Source organism: Miniopterus schreibersii (assembly GCF_964146895.1).
Source record: "Miniopterus schreibersii genome assembly, chromosome: 16".
NCBI classification, from domain to species: domain Eukaryota; kingdom Metazoa; phylum Chordata; class Mammalia; order Chiroptera; family Miniopteridae; genus Miniopterus; species Miniopterus schreibersii.
In genome coordinates, this window is record NC_138116.1 from 27,683,284 (window position 1) to 27,698,949 (window position 15,666).

At 37.7% G+C, this 15,666-nt stretch overlaps 2 protein-coding genes across 6 annotated transcripts in view; one reads left to right on the forward strand and one right to left on the reverse strand.

The window, feature by feature from the left end:
* Positions 1 to 1,472: 1,472 nt before the first annotated feature.
* TEFM (transcription elongation factor, mitochondrial) lies at positions 1,473 to 8,450 on the forward strand. Its single transcript, XM_081115786.1, has 4 exons — positions 1,473 to 1,567; positions 2,440 to 2,903; positions 5,017 to 5,166; positions 5,959 to 8,450. Exons 1-4 carry the CDS (start codon positions 1,537 to 1,539, stop codon positions 6,394 to 6,396), a joined length of 1,083 nt encoding a protein of 360 aa, XP_080971912.1. The 5' UTR covers positions 1,473 to 1,536; the 3' UTR covers positions 6,397 to 8,450.
* ATAD5 (ATPase family AAA domain containing 5) overlaps positions 8,413 to 15,666 on the reverse strand; it is a 43,234-nt gene continuing 35,980 nt past the window's right edge. For 2 of the 5 annotated variants that reach the window (XM_081115783.1, XM_081115782.1), the window contains 5 exons: positions 13,691 to 13,871; positions 11,492 to 11,673; positions 10,143 to 10,984; positions 9,530 to 9,688; positions 8,413 to 9,430 (listed from right to left, as the gene is read on the reverse strand). In XM_081115783.1, the coding sequence (XP_080971909.1) occupies positions 9,352 to 9,430; positions 9,530 to 9,688; positions 10,143 to 10,984; positions 11,492 to 11,673; positions 13,691 to 13,871 (1,443 nt within the window). In that variant the 3' untranslated portion in view covers positions 8,413 to 9,351. Of the gene's footprint in view, positions 9,431 to 9,529; positions 9,689 to 10,142; positions 10,985 to 11,491; positions 11,674 to 13,690; positions 13,872 to 15,666 lie in introns of those variants that run through there. The other 3 variants (XM_081115784.1, XR_013997366.1, XM_081115785.1) reach the window with 3 other exon arrangements.

Sequence of the window (15,666 nt, forward strand, 5' to 3'; positions counted from 1 at the left end):
ACAGTGGACGACAGCCCCTCTGAAAGGATCGGTCACCAGGGCTTCTATGGCCTCATGCATTTGTTTCCTGTGGCTGCTGTAACAAATTATCACAAACTCGGTGGCTTAAAACAGAAATCTCTTCTCTCACAGTTCTGGAGGCTGGAGGTCTGAAGTCAAGGTGTAGGCAGGGTTGGTTCCTTCTAAGAGTGAATCTGCTCCCTGCCTCTCTCCTAGCTGGTGAGGACCCGCTGGCAATCCTTGGCCTTCCCTGGTCTGTAGGTGCATCGCTGCAATCTCAGGGTCCATCTTCACATGGCATGCATGGGGCAATCCTCTTATAAGGACACCAGTCATACTGAATTAGCCAGACCCCACCCACAGGCCAGTGTGACCGCATTTTTAATTTTAACTAATTACATCTTCAATGACCCTATTTCCAAATGAGGTCACATTCTGAGGTGCCGAGGTCTAGGGCTTCCTCATATATTTTTTTGAAGGATACAATTCAACTCATAACACCTCATTAAGTGGTACAAGCCCTGGAGTTAAAAAGAAAATTGTTTCCTATTGATTTGGAGGAATTAGCACAAAAAGTTGACTTCGTTTCATGTTAGATTCCTAAGTTCCCCAGAAACTGGCAAGAGTCCTAGAATTCCCACGAATCATTCTTGTAATACTTACACTTTCTCACATCTCCACTGCGCCCTGGACAATGTCTACACAGGCCATCTCATAAAAACACAAACCCACCGCCTTTCCCTGCAAAAGCCAACCTTCCTCCTGACTTCCCTGTTTTTCACAAAACTAGCTCAAGCCTCCCCATTTTCTAGAAAGAACCCTTTCTTTCCTTTCTCCTACACCTCCCAAGTCCAGTTCCTCAGCGCTGCCTGTCCCCTGGGGAAGACGCCCTGGCGCCCAGCCCCTTCACCCGCAATCCAGCCGCACACTTCCACACACGGCCAGTTTTCTACGCACACACCTCCAGCCCGGCTCCACAAAACCGCAGCGGCTCCCGCCTACCCGGGGCGCGCCGTCCGCACTCGGGGCCCAGCCGCCCAGGCGGCAGCCTCCCCTCCCTCTTCCCTCGCTAAGCGAACAGCGCCACCGCCACCGCCTCCTACGGCGCGCGGCCCGGCCCGGCCCCGCCCCGCCGCTCGCCCCCTCCCCGCCGAGCTCCTGCGGCACCGCGCACCTCTCCAGCCATTTCGCTCCGCCGGGTATAGGCTTAGTTCTTAAATACCTAAGCTCCCCGACCAGACTCCGCTCTCTGCGCCCCAGGCAGGGCCCCAATAGGAGCTCATCAATCGATGTGCCTAGAATAAACCCAGGGAGTCTCCCCGAAGGAGGAACCTGGCCAACTACCCGGGATCCCCGCGCAGGGCCTCCGCAGGGCCCGCCCCCCGCGCCCGCCGCACACACCCGGGCCAGCCCCGGAACGCCGCTGCGGCCGGAATCTTCGCGCGGAGAGGCCGGGCCCTTTTGACGGAAGCACGGAGGAACCGGAAGTCAGCGGAGGAAGGTTAGACTGTGGGACGTACTCGTTTGACTTGGAAAATGAGCGTCCGTCGAGTCCTCCTGGCGGGAGGTAGGGCGCCTGGGACCCTGGGTTAGCTTCCGTCTGCCCTTCGCCCGTGGTCCTGGAGCTTCTCCCGCGGGCCCCGGGTCCCGGTCTCCCTCCTGGAGCCCCGCTGAGCGGGCGGTTGCGGCCGCCGAGCCGACGGGGCTTCTCTAGGTTAAGGGTCCGCGCGCGGCTCCTTCCCGGCTGGGCGGCGGGCGGCGGGCGGCGGGTCTCGGGTCTCGCAGCCGCCCGCGGACCCCCGGCTGCATCGCTTTGCTGCAGCTGCGGGGTCAGAGTGACTTCCCGTTGGCTTTACAAAATTGTTTCTTACGTGGGGTTTTCCTCTGCTTGCAGAAACATAAGCACGGCAGGAACCTTGAAAAGTGTGCAGGAGAGAATAAAAAGGGCTCCTAAATACCACTCCGCTAAAACGTTTATAGTAAAAGTACAAAGTTTAATTTTATTTGGTTCCACCGAGTAAGAAAGAAACTAGTGAAAATGGAGGGAAAGTAAATTTTCTTAACAAAACATATTAATTACATAGAACCCTCTGAAGTTAAAAATGTCAAAAACGTTAAGCAGTCGAAATTATTTTTCTAAACCCATGCTTCTTGATGGGCATAAGATTTCTAGGTAGTAAAACTTAGGACATTTCTATAAAATTCAGAACATACCTCCTGTGAGTAAAAACAACAGAAAGCCCTATTACTTAATTACATATAGATAGGGTTTGAACACAACTTATTTTAATAATGATTCTCTGGGAGAATGTAATGTGGTCCACTAGTTCTTAAATTTTGGGAGAGTCTGTGCCACTTTGCAAAGGTTCTGGTCAAGCTGCAGCCAACACTAAGGAAGCAGGACATCCCAACTTACATTTTGCTCAATTTCCCTTTTAGGGAGATGGAGATTTTTTCCAGTATTATTACGGTCATCCTTGTTCCAGGCCCTACATAATTCCTGCTGTCGGAAAAAGTCCACTGCACCCAAGAAAATTATTCCCGATGCTGCTTTTTGTGACAAAAATACAAAGGAGTCTGGAAATGCACTTGACAAGCTTTTCTCTTCAGAGCAGCAGGCTTCCATCTTGCATGTGTTGAATACAGCATCTAATAAAGAACTTGAAGCTTTCAGATTGCTTCGTGGAAGGAAGTCCGTCAATATTGTACAACACAGAGAAAAGTTTGGGCCATTTCAGAATTTGAAGAGTTTAATGAATGTGCCCTTGTTCCAGTACAAAACTACCGTTCAAGTTTGTAACTCCATTCTTTGTCCAGAGACTGAACAGAAAAAAAGAAAGTCACAGGAAAACCGGCTCTTGAGAAAGCTCATCAAGCCAGAAATTGAAAGAGAGAGACTTCAGGTATACCCTTTTTGCTTAACGTCTGTTATACTGTCTAAATATTGGAGAACCTACTTTGCAAAAAACTATTGTGGGCACTAAGACAGGTCTCTTCAGGCAGTTTAGTTGGTGGGCCCAGACATACGCATATTAATCAATAACCTATTATACAAAGTAGTATGTGATCAATACCAAAGAATGAAATGCAGATAGTAAATTGGCAATTCAGAGGAAAGAGAACTGTGGGCTGTGACTGTTGGGGAAAGTTTACTGGAAGGACTCAACCTGGAACTGTGAGGGGAGAAAACTAGGCTAGCTGGAAGAGGAGGGCATTCTAGGACGAAAAACAGTGGTGCAGAGAAGTAGGTCTGTCCAAAGTCTATTTAAAAGGAATGTTGAGGAGATGTAAGGCTGTGTCTGACAGTTATGTTGGGAATAATCAGAAATTAAGATGCAAAGATGGGTTATGGCCAAGGGGTGACTTTAGAACATTATACATCTTTCCAGCAGGATTTAAAGTTTTCTTCCGCCCGGCCAGGCGTGGTTCATCAGTTGAGCGTGGACCTAGGACCCAGGTGATCGGGGTTCGATTCCCGGTCAGGGCACATGCCCGGGTTGTGGGCTCGATCAGTGACTCTCATCATTGATGTTTCTATCTCTCTTTCTCCCTCTCCTTTGCTCGCTCTGAAATCAATAAAGATATATTTAAAAAAAATAAAGTTTTCTTCCCTCTTACCTCATTTAAAATATATATATATTTATATATGTGTGTGTATACACACACACACACACACACACACACACACACACACATATGTATTTTATTGATTACAGAGAGGAAGGGAGTGGGGGGAAGAGAGAGAAACATTGATTGGCTGCCTTCTGCATGCCCCCTACAGGGGATCAGGCCCACAACCCAGGCATGTGCCCTGACTGGGAATCGAACCAGCGACCTTTCAGTGCATGAGGCAGCACTCAACCAATTGAGCCACATTGGCCAGGGCAGAAGGCCTGTATTTTGTAGATGTCTGGGCTTCCAAACTATTCTGCCTTTAATGGATATTTAACCATTAAATATCCATTTAATGGATATTCGTTAGCAGTAAAAGGGAGGTGAGTATAGAATTATGAAATGTTCCCGCTTATCTGTCTTTATAGAGCATGTTAATTTGCTCATATAACTAACTGAGCCATGTGGGAGTGAGGTGATGCCATTGGACTATACCTCCAGCCCATACTTGGCACAGAGCTAAATCCACATATCTGATTATCTGTTACTCATCTCCCCTTAGAAGGCAGCCTGAACTCAATAAATTAAAAAACTCATCTCCCCCAACCTTCCCAAACTGATCCACCTCCTATGATCATCTTGATTAATGATGCCATACGGTCACTGACATACACCTGGAGTTATCCTAGGCTCCTTGATCATCCTACGTGTCAATTCTACTCCCATTATCTCTTGATGTTTCTTGTCCTCACTGTCACTGTCTTTGGTTCTTAGTACTTCGTCATATAACAGGTACCTAACACAAGTCCCTACCTCTAGTCTAGCCGCCTCTGGTCCACCTTCCACACAGCTGTCCATGCTTTCTGAAATATCAATCTCCTCTTGCACCTGAATGGTATATGCTTTGGTGGCTCTGTTTAGTTCTCAGGATAAAGCAAGTTACTTTCTGCAGAAACCTGTGTATCCCTCTGCCCTTCTCCCACTTTTACTGTTTTATCCCACTGGTCGTGTGAGGTGTCAGACACTATCTGTGTGGACATCTGGGTGAGATAACTTCCCACTTACCATTTTACTCTTCTCCTAGGCCTTCCTGACCATTTCTTTTCTCTACAGTGTAAATGTTGTGTTTTGGGGTTTCTTACAATGTACAGCTGTGTTCCTGGCTTCCCAGCATCTAGCAGTCCCCAGCAACATCTGAATGCCTACTTTGACTTAAGTGCTGAGAACTGACTGATGCTGGTTACCTTTTAATAATTACTCCTGCATTTCTTTAACAATTCTCAGTTCATAAACTGTGAATATATTTCTATTACATAAACTAAATTGGCCTTCTGAGTTTGTAGCTTAAATTTTGTATCTGTTAAAATGTTGACACTTGTAATTAAACAAGCCTTTTTGTTTTAGGCAGTTAATAGTATCGTATCCATTGTTTTTGGTACTCGAAGAATTGCCTGGGCTCACCTTGATCGTAAATTGGCAGTGCTGGACTGGCAGCAAAGTGAATGTTGTCAGTTGATGAAAGGAACATATGTATCATCTGTCTATTTAGAAGAGGTAAGGCAGTTCCAAATTCCTACCTGCTAAAGATCCTTGTATAGTTTACTCTACTAGTCCTGAAAAAAATGTAATAAAATAGTAAGGAGATATTTTCTTTTGGTACTTATTACTCACCCATTCCAATTATGTTTTCTGTCACCAATAATTTTTCAAAAATTGAATCTTCATTTATTTCAACAAATGCCTATGTATCAAAGGTGGATACTGAAAAAAACAAAAAACAATGCTATGTTCTAAATGTCATAAAATTTCATCACTATATTCATAAGGCTAATTTTTAAAATTGCTATTAGTCTCATTTGAGTCTTTTTTTGAAAGCTTGTGAGATGGGCAGTAATTATCATCCTGATTATACCTATGAAAACCGATTCGATCAAACATCTGATGTGATCAGTCAGTGGTAGAGGTGATTGATTTTAGGCTATTCTAATCCTGTGCTCTACTGTAGAAATTTTTTAAAGGTTAATAAAACAGTTTTAACTTGTGTAATCTTAAAGTCAACATAAATCTTAGAAATTATGAGCCCATTTTACAGATGAGGAAAGTAGTACTTAGGACTAAATGGTTTGTCCTACTCATATGGTGCCTGATAGAACCACAACCAGAATTTGGCTATACTAACTCCCCCAAAAAATGCTTTTTCAACTACTTCAAAATTGTCAATAGCAATATAATGTTAAGTTATAGAATTTTACTTTTAAAATAGAAATGAGACAGAAAGGGGACCCAAACAATAAAGCTTAATGAATTAATTATTTCTGTTCACTTATTTTATTTTGTTCTTTAAAGATTTCTTCAATTGTTTCAAAGATGCCTAAAGCTGACTTCTATGTTCTGGAAAAAACAGGACTCTCACTTCAGAACTCAACTCTGTTCCCTATACTGTTGCATCTGCATATCGTGGAAGCCATGCTGTATGCCTTACTAAACACGACGTTTGCCCGGGGTGGCCAGCATCAGGTGCTGAGCATGAACCGAAATGCAGTGGGGAAGCACTTTGAACTGATGATTGGTGACAGCCGGACTAGTGGGAAAGAACTAGTGAAGCAGTTCCTCGAAGACTCTGTGCTGAAGGAAGAGCCTCGGGTGTTCTTCCCATCAGATAAGATAGTCCACTACAGGCATATGTTTTCATCTACTGAACAACGCAGGATAGAAGAGCTATATGATTCATTGTTACAAGCTGTTGCCTTCTACGAATTGGCAGTGTTTAACACTGAACCTTAAAATTCTGATAATGCATAATCTTCTCTAATGTTATATTTATTAGCTATAAAGTTGTAAAAACCAACTGTTTTAAATCCATGTTAATAGAAAACATGGTTTGAGTGTATTTAATGTTTAAAGTCAGACTTTTGGCTGTTGAATGGCTTATACAATAAGCCAAGGCCAAATCCATAAATATCTTATGAGATTCTGTACCTTTTAGGTTCAAGTGTTAAACAGTAAGATACCTCCTAAACAGTCGAAACAAGAAACGTTATCTTCCCTTAAAAGCAAATACCATCTATGCTAAAGAATTTGCTGAAATAGGCAAATAATGAGTTTTTCTGGGTGGTACTCATCATGGGAATAAAGCCAAATAGTTATAACTGATAAGACAACTTGTAGAATCCTGTTCTTACTCTGTAAATAGAATGTCATTTGGTACCCTGCCTCCAAAAGGTGATTTTCATCAGCTCCAACTATCAAGCCCAGAATAAACAAGCTTCGTCTAACAGGCTCATTATTATATCACTTGGAAATCTTTTCATTGGCAGACCACCTTTTGAGAAGAGTAGCACTTACTTTTCCACATCTCCATTTTCCAGTATATCTTCCTTAGTCCAGGCCTTCATTATATCTCACTTGTGCTGAACCCAAGTCGCTGATGTCAAAGCATTAAGTCTTTTTTTTAATCTAAAAGTGAAATACACTTGTTGGGAAGAATTAAAATAATCATGTATATGTAAAATAAGTGGAAGTCCTCCCTTTCAGCACCTTGTAACTCTTTAGGAGTTTGGTGTACACTCTAGATGTGTCGCCATGCACGTGTAAACCTCTACAGTTTCATAGTATATGGCTGTACACATAAACATCTCCGCCTTGGGAATGTTATAGATGCCTCAAACGACATGTCTGAAACCACTCTCTCTCCTCCAGATCACCTCCTTTGCTACTGTTTTATACTTTGGTAAATAGCCTCACCAACCATCCAGTCCTTCATGCCAGACACGTGGTATTATCTTACTTCCCACATATTTCTGGAAATAGCTGTAAGTGAAAATGTGACTGTTAGACATTTATAGGCTAGGATGCTAAGTATTGAGAAGTCCTCAAAATTTGCTTATTTTTATCACTAAAATGAATCTAAATCTAACAGGAATTTGTCACCTTTAAGAATTGAGAAAAAAAATTTCCCCAATTGAGAATAATCAGAATTTTCTAATAATAAAAGGCCAAATTAACAGGTAGGTGCTGTATAGGTAGTGAACTCTTTTTTCTATTCAGTGGAAAAAAATAAATCCATATACTTTTTAAAAATGCCTCAGATCTTTTATACAGGACAAAACTTGAATGAGTTATAGTCTATATCCAAACCTATACAATATCCATATTTACTCAGATGATTACATCTGAAACTCCTATATAAATACTGGTTAAAGCCTTTTAGCTTTAGCCTTTAATTAAATCAATATACTATCAATACAAGAAAAACTAGGTTAAATAAGTAGAAACATTTTCATAGACATTTAAAGCAGGTATACATAGATAACTGTACAAAATTAGGATCCTTACCTTTTGAGGTGAAAATGTAATTCACCAGATGATGTTACTGAGTATTAAGCTAATATAAACACTTGAAATAGGAAACCATTTTCAGGTACATCTGTTTTTTTATTTGCAAAAATGATTTTAAGTGAAATGTGGTATTTTAAAATCTTGTAATTAAAAATAAATACTTTCTCCAAAAACATAACCTTAAGTGGAAATGGTTATTAAATAGAGATCCTATAGAATTCTTTGTTACGTTTTGTTTTTGTTTTTTAATCCTCACTTGAGGACATGCTTTTATTGATTTTAGAGAGGAAGGGAAAGGGAGATAAACAGTGATGTGGGAAACATCAGTTGGTTGTCCACACATGCCCCGACCAGGGATGGAACCCTTGACCTTTCAATGTCTCCAACAAACTGAGCCACATGGGCCAGGACTGTTACGGTGTGAATGAATAGCATTAAATACTTGTCCGAAGTAGATAAATATTAACATCATTAATATCTTTATGAAATAAAACTGATATAAAAATACAAGAAAAATGTACAAGGTAAGTGATTTGAATTGGCAAAATATACAAGATATCACAAGTATGGTTGCTAAAAAACATTTATGAAAACTACAATTCATAATCTTGATGTCACTTTGTCAACATTCAATATCAGTGGTAAAACTGCTGGAGAAATGCACTAGAAATAAAATTATAAGGAAGATCTTTTTTTTTGGTTAATCCTCACCCAAGGATATTTTTTCCATAGATTTTTAGAGAGAGTGGAGGGAGGGGGGAAGAGAAAAACATCCTATGTGAGAGAGACACATCAATTTGTTGCCTCCCACCTGTGCCCCGACCGGGGCCGGGGATCAAACCCATGAACCAGGTATGTGCCCTTGACCGGGGATTGAACTCAAGACCCTTTGGTGCCCGGGCCGACACTCTTAACCACTGAACCACACCAGCCAGCGCAGGGAGATCTTTTTGAAAAATGAAACATAATTTCTTTCTTAGGAAGTTTTCTTATGCATTACCTAAGTAATTTTGTATTCTGGATTATATACATTTATTTAAGATTCATATTTTAAATAAAAAGTCACTGGGAGACTCATATTTACAACTTCACAAAGTACTGACACTTGGTTGGAGAGAGGTGGGTTAAAGGTGAACTCTACCTCCTAGAAAAGCTCATTCACATACAAAAATACTCCAACAAAGCTAAACCAGATAACACAAAACAATTTTTAAAATACCACCACATTATAAATACAATTTGTAACTCAAATGTTTTCATTTTAAATATTTGCACACTAATAAAAAATATACAGTCTGTTTTAAATGTACATTAAGAGATGTAAACTTCCATGAAAATCAATATAAAAAATATCTTAAGGACCACATAATAATATGTACAAGGCACTGTGAATGTGGAATATTAAGGGAAGCCAGCTGCCAAAGTGTTCACAGTCTCTTTTGAAATGTTAAGGTGAATTCCTTCAAGATAGTGCAGGAACCTGTCAAAATGACAAAGAAAAGCAATTTAATATTTCCATCAGATGAGAATATTAATCTTGAAATAGCTATCTAAAATGTTATTTTTATAGAGCCTTTACCTCCTTTTACTTTTCCCTTGTTCTTTTAGCTTCTCAGTCCTACAAATGTTTCGAAGAGTTGGCAGGTATTCAATTATACTAGCTTGTCTATTACCCAGGTTCAGAAGAGATCGGCTAGAAAATACACTTTTAATGACTGCTATCCTCTTCCAAGCACAGCTGTAAATTAAAAGTAATGCATTACTTTTTATTTTTAATGCTCAATAAAAATGCAATAGTAGCAAACACAACCAGCTTCTGGTCTGCCCCCTGCTTCTGATCTAGACTGGATTAACTGGATTCCAGATTAATCTCCTGTATCATCTTCAACCCATCAACCACTCCCATACTGAAACATCTCTAATGGCTACCTGTTACCTGCCACAGCAAATCCAGATCCCTTTCCCAGTCACTCAAGAGTCTCTCAAATCTAGCCCACCCTAATCTCTTACTATTTTTCTTCCCAGCATTCAGGCTGGTCTTAACTGTCTCATTAGAAGCTACATTACTAATATCAAGGGCTTACCTTGCTCAATAAAGCCCAGCATTTCAAAATCAGTAAGAAGAACCTAATAATTTCCCCTTTACCATACTATTAAAATATAAAACCAAAATTAAAAAATAGAAGACTTACTCTAAATTAGCCGCCGACTGACTAAAGTACACATTGTTGCGCTTCTGTGAAACATAAAAAGTAAGGTCTTTCATTGGATCTCTGCCTAATTTCTTGCAAGAATTCAAGGTTTCCAATGCTTTTGAAATAGTAGAAGAACACTTGGTAAAACTGAGAGCTTCTACAGCTGCCTTTAATTCTGCAGAGCTTTGAGAAGTCCATCCATCACTGCTTTCAAGACTAAACTCATCACAAAGTCCACTTTTTACCTTTCCATTTGTCCAACTAAAGTCACGTTTACCAAGTTCCTTTTGTTCCCTTACATCAGTTACAAGGGCATCTAAGAAGGACATGTTATCCAGGAACTCAGTGAGGGAATCTAAACAGTGAGAAACGAGGGCAGAACACTTTTTTTCTGCTGGTGTTTTAGCAGGGGGAGGAATAGATTCAATGTTAGACTCTGAACATTTGTTTAGTTTCTTTGTCTCTGAATTGCTTTCTTCTGAATTTGAGGAAGAAGATTCAGGGCATAGGCAAAGAAATTCAGCAGAAAAGTCCAAGTTTGTGTCAAATAAGTCACTATCATCTAGAATTACCATCTTTTTCTTATGTTTCTTTTTTTGTGACTTTTTCAATGGCTTCTCTCCAGAATGTCTTATGGTAAGACTATTCACATTTTTTGTTGCTGCACTGGTGTCCACACTTTCTGATGAACCACAAAGCTTTTCTGTTTCTGGAATGATATCAACAGGTAATGGTAGAATGAACTCAAGATTACTATACAGGAAATCTACATTCCGCATTTGGAATTCTGTAAGAAGCTGGACGAGCTTATGCCATTCTTCTTTTGTTCTGCTTTTGTGCTGAAAAACAATGTTGAGTAAAAAAATGTTATAACAATACATAGTTCAAACATTTTTCTACACATATGAATATAGTGTCATTCATATGCTATTTTCAGAGTAAGAAGTCATTATCCCTCATAATTTATCGACCTAGTCAGTCCCCTAATACATCAAAATAGTATTATAAATCTAAAAAATGAATTTAGACAGTTAATTTGAAGAATTAAATTTTCTAATATTCAGTATATATCCCAATTCAATAATTAGAAGCTCATTTGTTTAAAAAATACTCCTCTGAAATTTTTAATCTGAACTATTTCTAAGTTCTCCTCCCAATACTGTAACATGCATTTAGAGCAATGCCTATGGATCATTTGTCAGAGGTCAAATGTGTTAAAATTAGAAATCTGAAGCCAATAAAAATTGGCAAATTTAAGTTAATCTCAAGATTCAAAAGATAGGAGTTAGTATTGAAAAGATGAAAGGAACATAAATTTAACATTCCAAACCAGACATTGAAAATACCTTTAAAAATGAAAATAAGTCTTCAGATGGGGGAAAAATATTCTTAAGGCCAAAAAAGGTCTCAACACAGCCAGTGTCACATTTGGGAAGGTGTGTAGGATTCCTTTTAGTATTTTTAGGGTTGTTTTTGAAATCAGGACCATCTTCAGAGTGAATAAGTTGTACATTTCTGCTGTTTCCTCCTTCAAAGTTAATAAAAGACAGTCTTAGCTATCCATATTTTAAACAAATTATAGCAAACAATTATTTAAAATCTAAGATCCTTTGACATCTTTTGATCCTATACCCCCCATTTTGTTCTCCACATATTTATTTAATTCATAAAGAGTACAATACAACATTATTTCTAGCATACATAGGTTGAGTGAGGTGGTGGTGATGGGCTTACAAAACAATCCAACAGAAAAAAGTGCAAGGACTAGAAACAAATAAGTCAAAAAAGAAATACAAATATCTAATAAATTCATAAAACCATGTGCAACTTCCCTTGTGATCATGGAAGTGTAAATTAAGATACTGTTCATTTTTCACCTTTTAAATTGGCAAATTAAAATGATTAATAACCTGGTTTAGTCAAAGGTACACATAAAGAGCCATCATGTACTCTTTGTAGGAACATAAACTCATATAAATGTAAAATGTATAGCTTTTGGCCCAGCAATCACACTTCTAGAATTCTCTCCAACAGAAATACTCACAGACATGCTCAAGAATATGTGTAAAAAGATATTCACTGCATACTTTAATGATAAACTGAAGATAACTTAAATGTCTCCAAAGAGGTAATGGCTAATTAAAGTATGTTATATCCAATTAATTATGGAATAACATGCAGCTGTGAAAAAGAGTGGAGTAGAACTGTAAGTACTGACAATAAACTGTTGAGTGAAAAAAAGCAAACTGTTTAACAATATATATAGTATTGGTTAATTTTGCTAAATAAGTAGGTAGCAATATTTGTATATGTATAGATAAAGGTCAAACAGTGGCTACCTTCAAGAAGTGAGGAATATCTTTTATTTTTTACTTTACACACTCTGCACTGTTTAAATTTCCAATGAGTGTCTCTTTTTTCTTTTATAGCTAGAAATGAAATGCATATAAGATCTTCCGGGGGGGGGAAAAGCCCGATGCTCAGTAGTTGAGCATTGATGTATGACCCAGGAGATCATGGTTTGATTCCCAGTCAGGGCACATGCCGGGGTTTCGGGCTCTATCTCCAGCAGGGGATATGCAGGAGGCAGCTGATCAATGACTCTCTCATCATTGATGTTTCTATCTTTCTCTCTCCTCTCCCTTCCTCTCTCTGAAATCAATAAAGACATATTTTAAAAAAGAAAAGAAACAATGCCATACTTAGTGTCTTCGAAAGTCTTAGTACAGCATTTTATATCCAGTAGTATGGTGATAGTTACTATTTTTTTATAACAGGTTATTTTCTATGTCTTATTTTTCATATTTACTTCCAAGAAATAGTGAAAGCTACCAGCTTATGTTGAATTAAATGTTTGTGTACTTTGAAAAAGAATATATTAAAATTTTGAACTAATCAAAGAAAAAAACTGACAGGGGATTAATAGTACAGAACATCACCCTGATTTTATTTAAATATTTGTCTGTTTCCCCGAGCAGGATCTGTAACTACAGAACTATGACTATGGAGCATGGAAACCACAAACTATGAACTTCTTTGGGGGAAGGACCCATGTCTTATTCATGGAAACACAGGACCTGGCATGGAGAAAGTCTTCAATATGTGTCTGTGACTTGAATTAGGTAATGATGACTGAAGATCAATAATAAAATAAAGCATTTCTGAAATTATAAAGTTCTTAGGAAAAACAGAATTATAGACTACTGAAGAAACTAAAAAGGACCTTACAACATGGTCATGTAAAAATATACATATGGAAAAATCACCAACATTTTTAAAAAAGTGGTAAAAGGAAGTTGCTAAATAATATAACTCTATTTGTTTATAAGAAACTGTATGTTTATAAATGTATAAGTAACTATTTATGCTAGGTTCGGTTTAATTATGTTTACCCACATTTAATGTTTATAATACTCTTCATCAACAAAGTTGACACATGTATGTTTATTTTTAAGATTAATGTGATACCTAGATGCTCAAAATTTTTATAACCTTTCAAATATTTTGATGCATACAGAAAATTCTTTTATAACAGATTAACTTACGACAAAGGGATAATGGCCTTTCTTCTAAAAATCCACCTCCACTTCTAATCCAAAATTGTAAGTAAAGGATACTTTTCCTAATATCACAAGTATTTGCAGTTAACAATGTTACAAAGTCTTTTACATCTGTTCTAAAATTCTCAGTTAAGCAGATCGTCTGTAGGTAGCTGGCAACATTTAGCTGAGAGAAAGAGAGAGAGAGAGGAGAGGAAAGAAACATGATCAATTGTGGAGTTAATAGAAATACATCAATAATATATCTTTTTATTTTATTTTTAAAAGTAAGACAAATTTTGCTAAAATTCACATCTTAAGCACTTATTAAGAATGAAACTGAACTGGAAAAATATAAAGGAAAATGTTAAAAGCAATATACTTCTTTTATTACTTGCATATATCTAAAAAAGCAAGGAAACTTTTATGTAGATTCTCCAACCTGAACCCTGGAGATAATTTTATTAACCATGAAGACTATCCCTTAAGATTAAATAATGGTACAATTTGATAGACTATTTTATAGCCATTAAAATTATCAATATAAATATTACAATAATACTGAAAAACTTACTATATATTTTTTTAAAACTAGTTAGAGAATTATATCAATGCATGCATAAAAGCATAAGTGTATGTAAACAAGAAATAGAAACCAAAAAAAGGAAAAAAACGTGATTTGTTGGGGCAAATGGACCACGTAAATTTTTTCATTTACTGCTACATTAATATTGCTATAATACTTTTTGTAAAACAACAAAACATATTCAATTCTTTTCCCATCATTGTTTATGGAAAGCTATTTACCTTGAAAAGCTAAAAAAAATAAAATTGTATTTACATTTCATAGACTTTACAATACTACTAACATTTTTACATTATAGTAAATAAAACAATTTTTAAAAATATTCCTCTATGAAATCTTTGGCTTTGGTCTCTCTATATATACATTACTCCTGGACACTTCTGGGACTTCTGCTTCCCACAAACTTGGAATTCTGCACTCAATATAGGGTGAGTACCATTGATAATAACTATAAACTCAAAAAACCAACTATCTGAAGGCACAAGAGAGTAACAAAAGACAGAGAAAAAACGACAGGAAATCAACACTTGGACAAAAGTAATGGCCTGGTGAATCCTTCACCCCTTCTTAAATAGCTAGTAAAACTATGCTTAAGGAAAACATGCTCGTAATAAACAAACAAATAGGAAATCTCAACAGAGAAAACTGAAACTATAAAAAAAGAAGCAAACAGAAATTATAAAACTAAAAACCATAATAATATCATAATAAAAACTTCACTGGATGGGCCTCATGGAAAAATGAAGTGGCACGGGGGAAAAAGTGTTAAAAACTCGAAGGTAAATTAATACAAATGATCAAATCAGAAGTACAAACAGGAAAAAATAGGGAGGGGATAAGAGCATGCCTCAGTGATACGTGAGGCAATGTAAAATGTCTAACACCTACAATTAAATTCCCAGGATGGAAAAAGAGACCAAATGGGCAGAAAGTAAATTTGAAAAAATAAATCTAAAAATTTCCCTAGTTGGAGGAATGACATATATTTAAGGATTATAGATATTCAACAACCACAAGCAAAGTAAATATAAAAAAAAAACACCTACGTTTTCACAGGTAGTGTGAAAACTAAAGTTCAAGGTATCTAGAAAAAAAATGACATGTTACATGAGTAGTCTCCCCACAAAAGAAAGGACTACTGACTTATTACCAGAAACAATGGTGACTGAAAGACAATGAAATAACATCTTTCAAGGACAGATGGAAAAACTGAGAACCCAAATTTCTACATCTAGGGAGAATATCCTTTGAGAATGGATTAAAAATAAAGGCATTTTCAGCTAAATGAAACCTAAAAAAATCCAACGTTAACAGACCTGCTCTATAAGAGTTGCTAATAAAGTGCTTAAATCTAAAAACAAAAACAAAAAACAAAACACTTGGATCTTCAGGAAGG

Excerpts from the sequence above, each read along its gene's own strand:
- TEFM (XM_081115786.1), top strand. The coding sequence starts at position 1,537 with ATGAGCGTCCGTCGAGTCCTCCTGGCGGGAG. Across the intron at positions 2,904-5,016 it reads TTGAAAGAGAGAGACTTCAG|GCAGTTAATAGTATCGTATC; the intron begins GTATACCCTTTT and ends TTTTTGTTTTAG. Across the intron at positions 5,167-5,958 it reads CATCTGTCTATTTAGAAGAG|ATTTCTTCAATTGTTTCAAA; the intron begins GTAAGGCAGTTC and ends TGTTCTTTAAAG.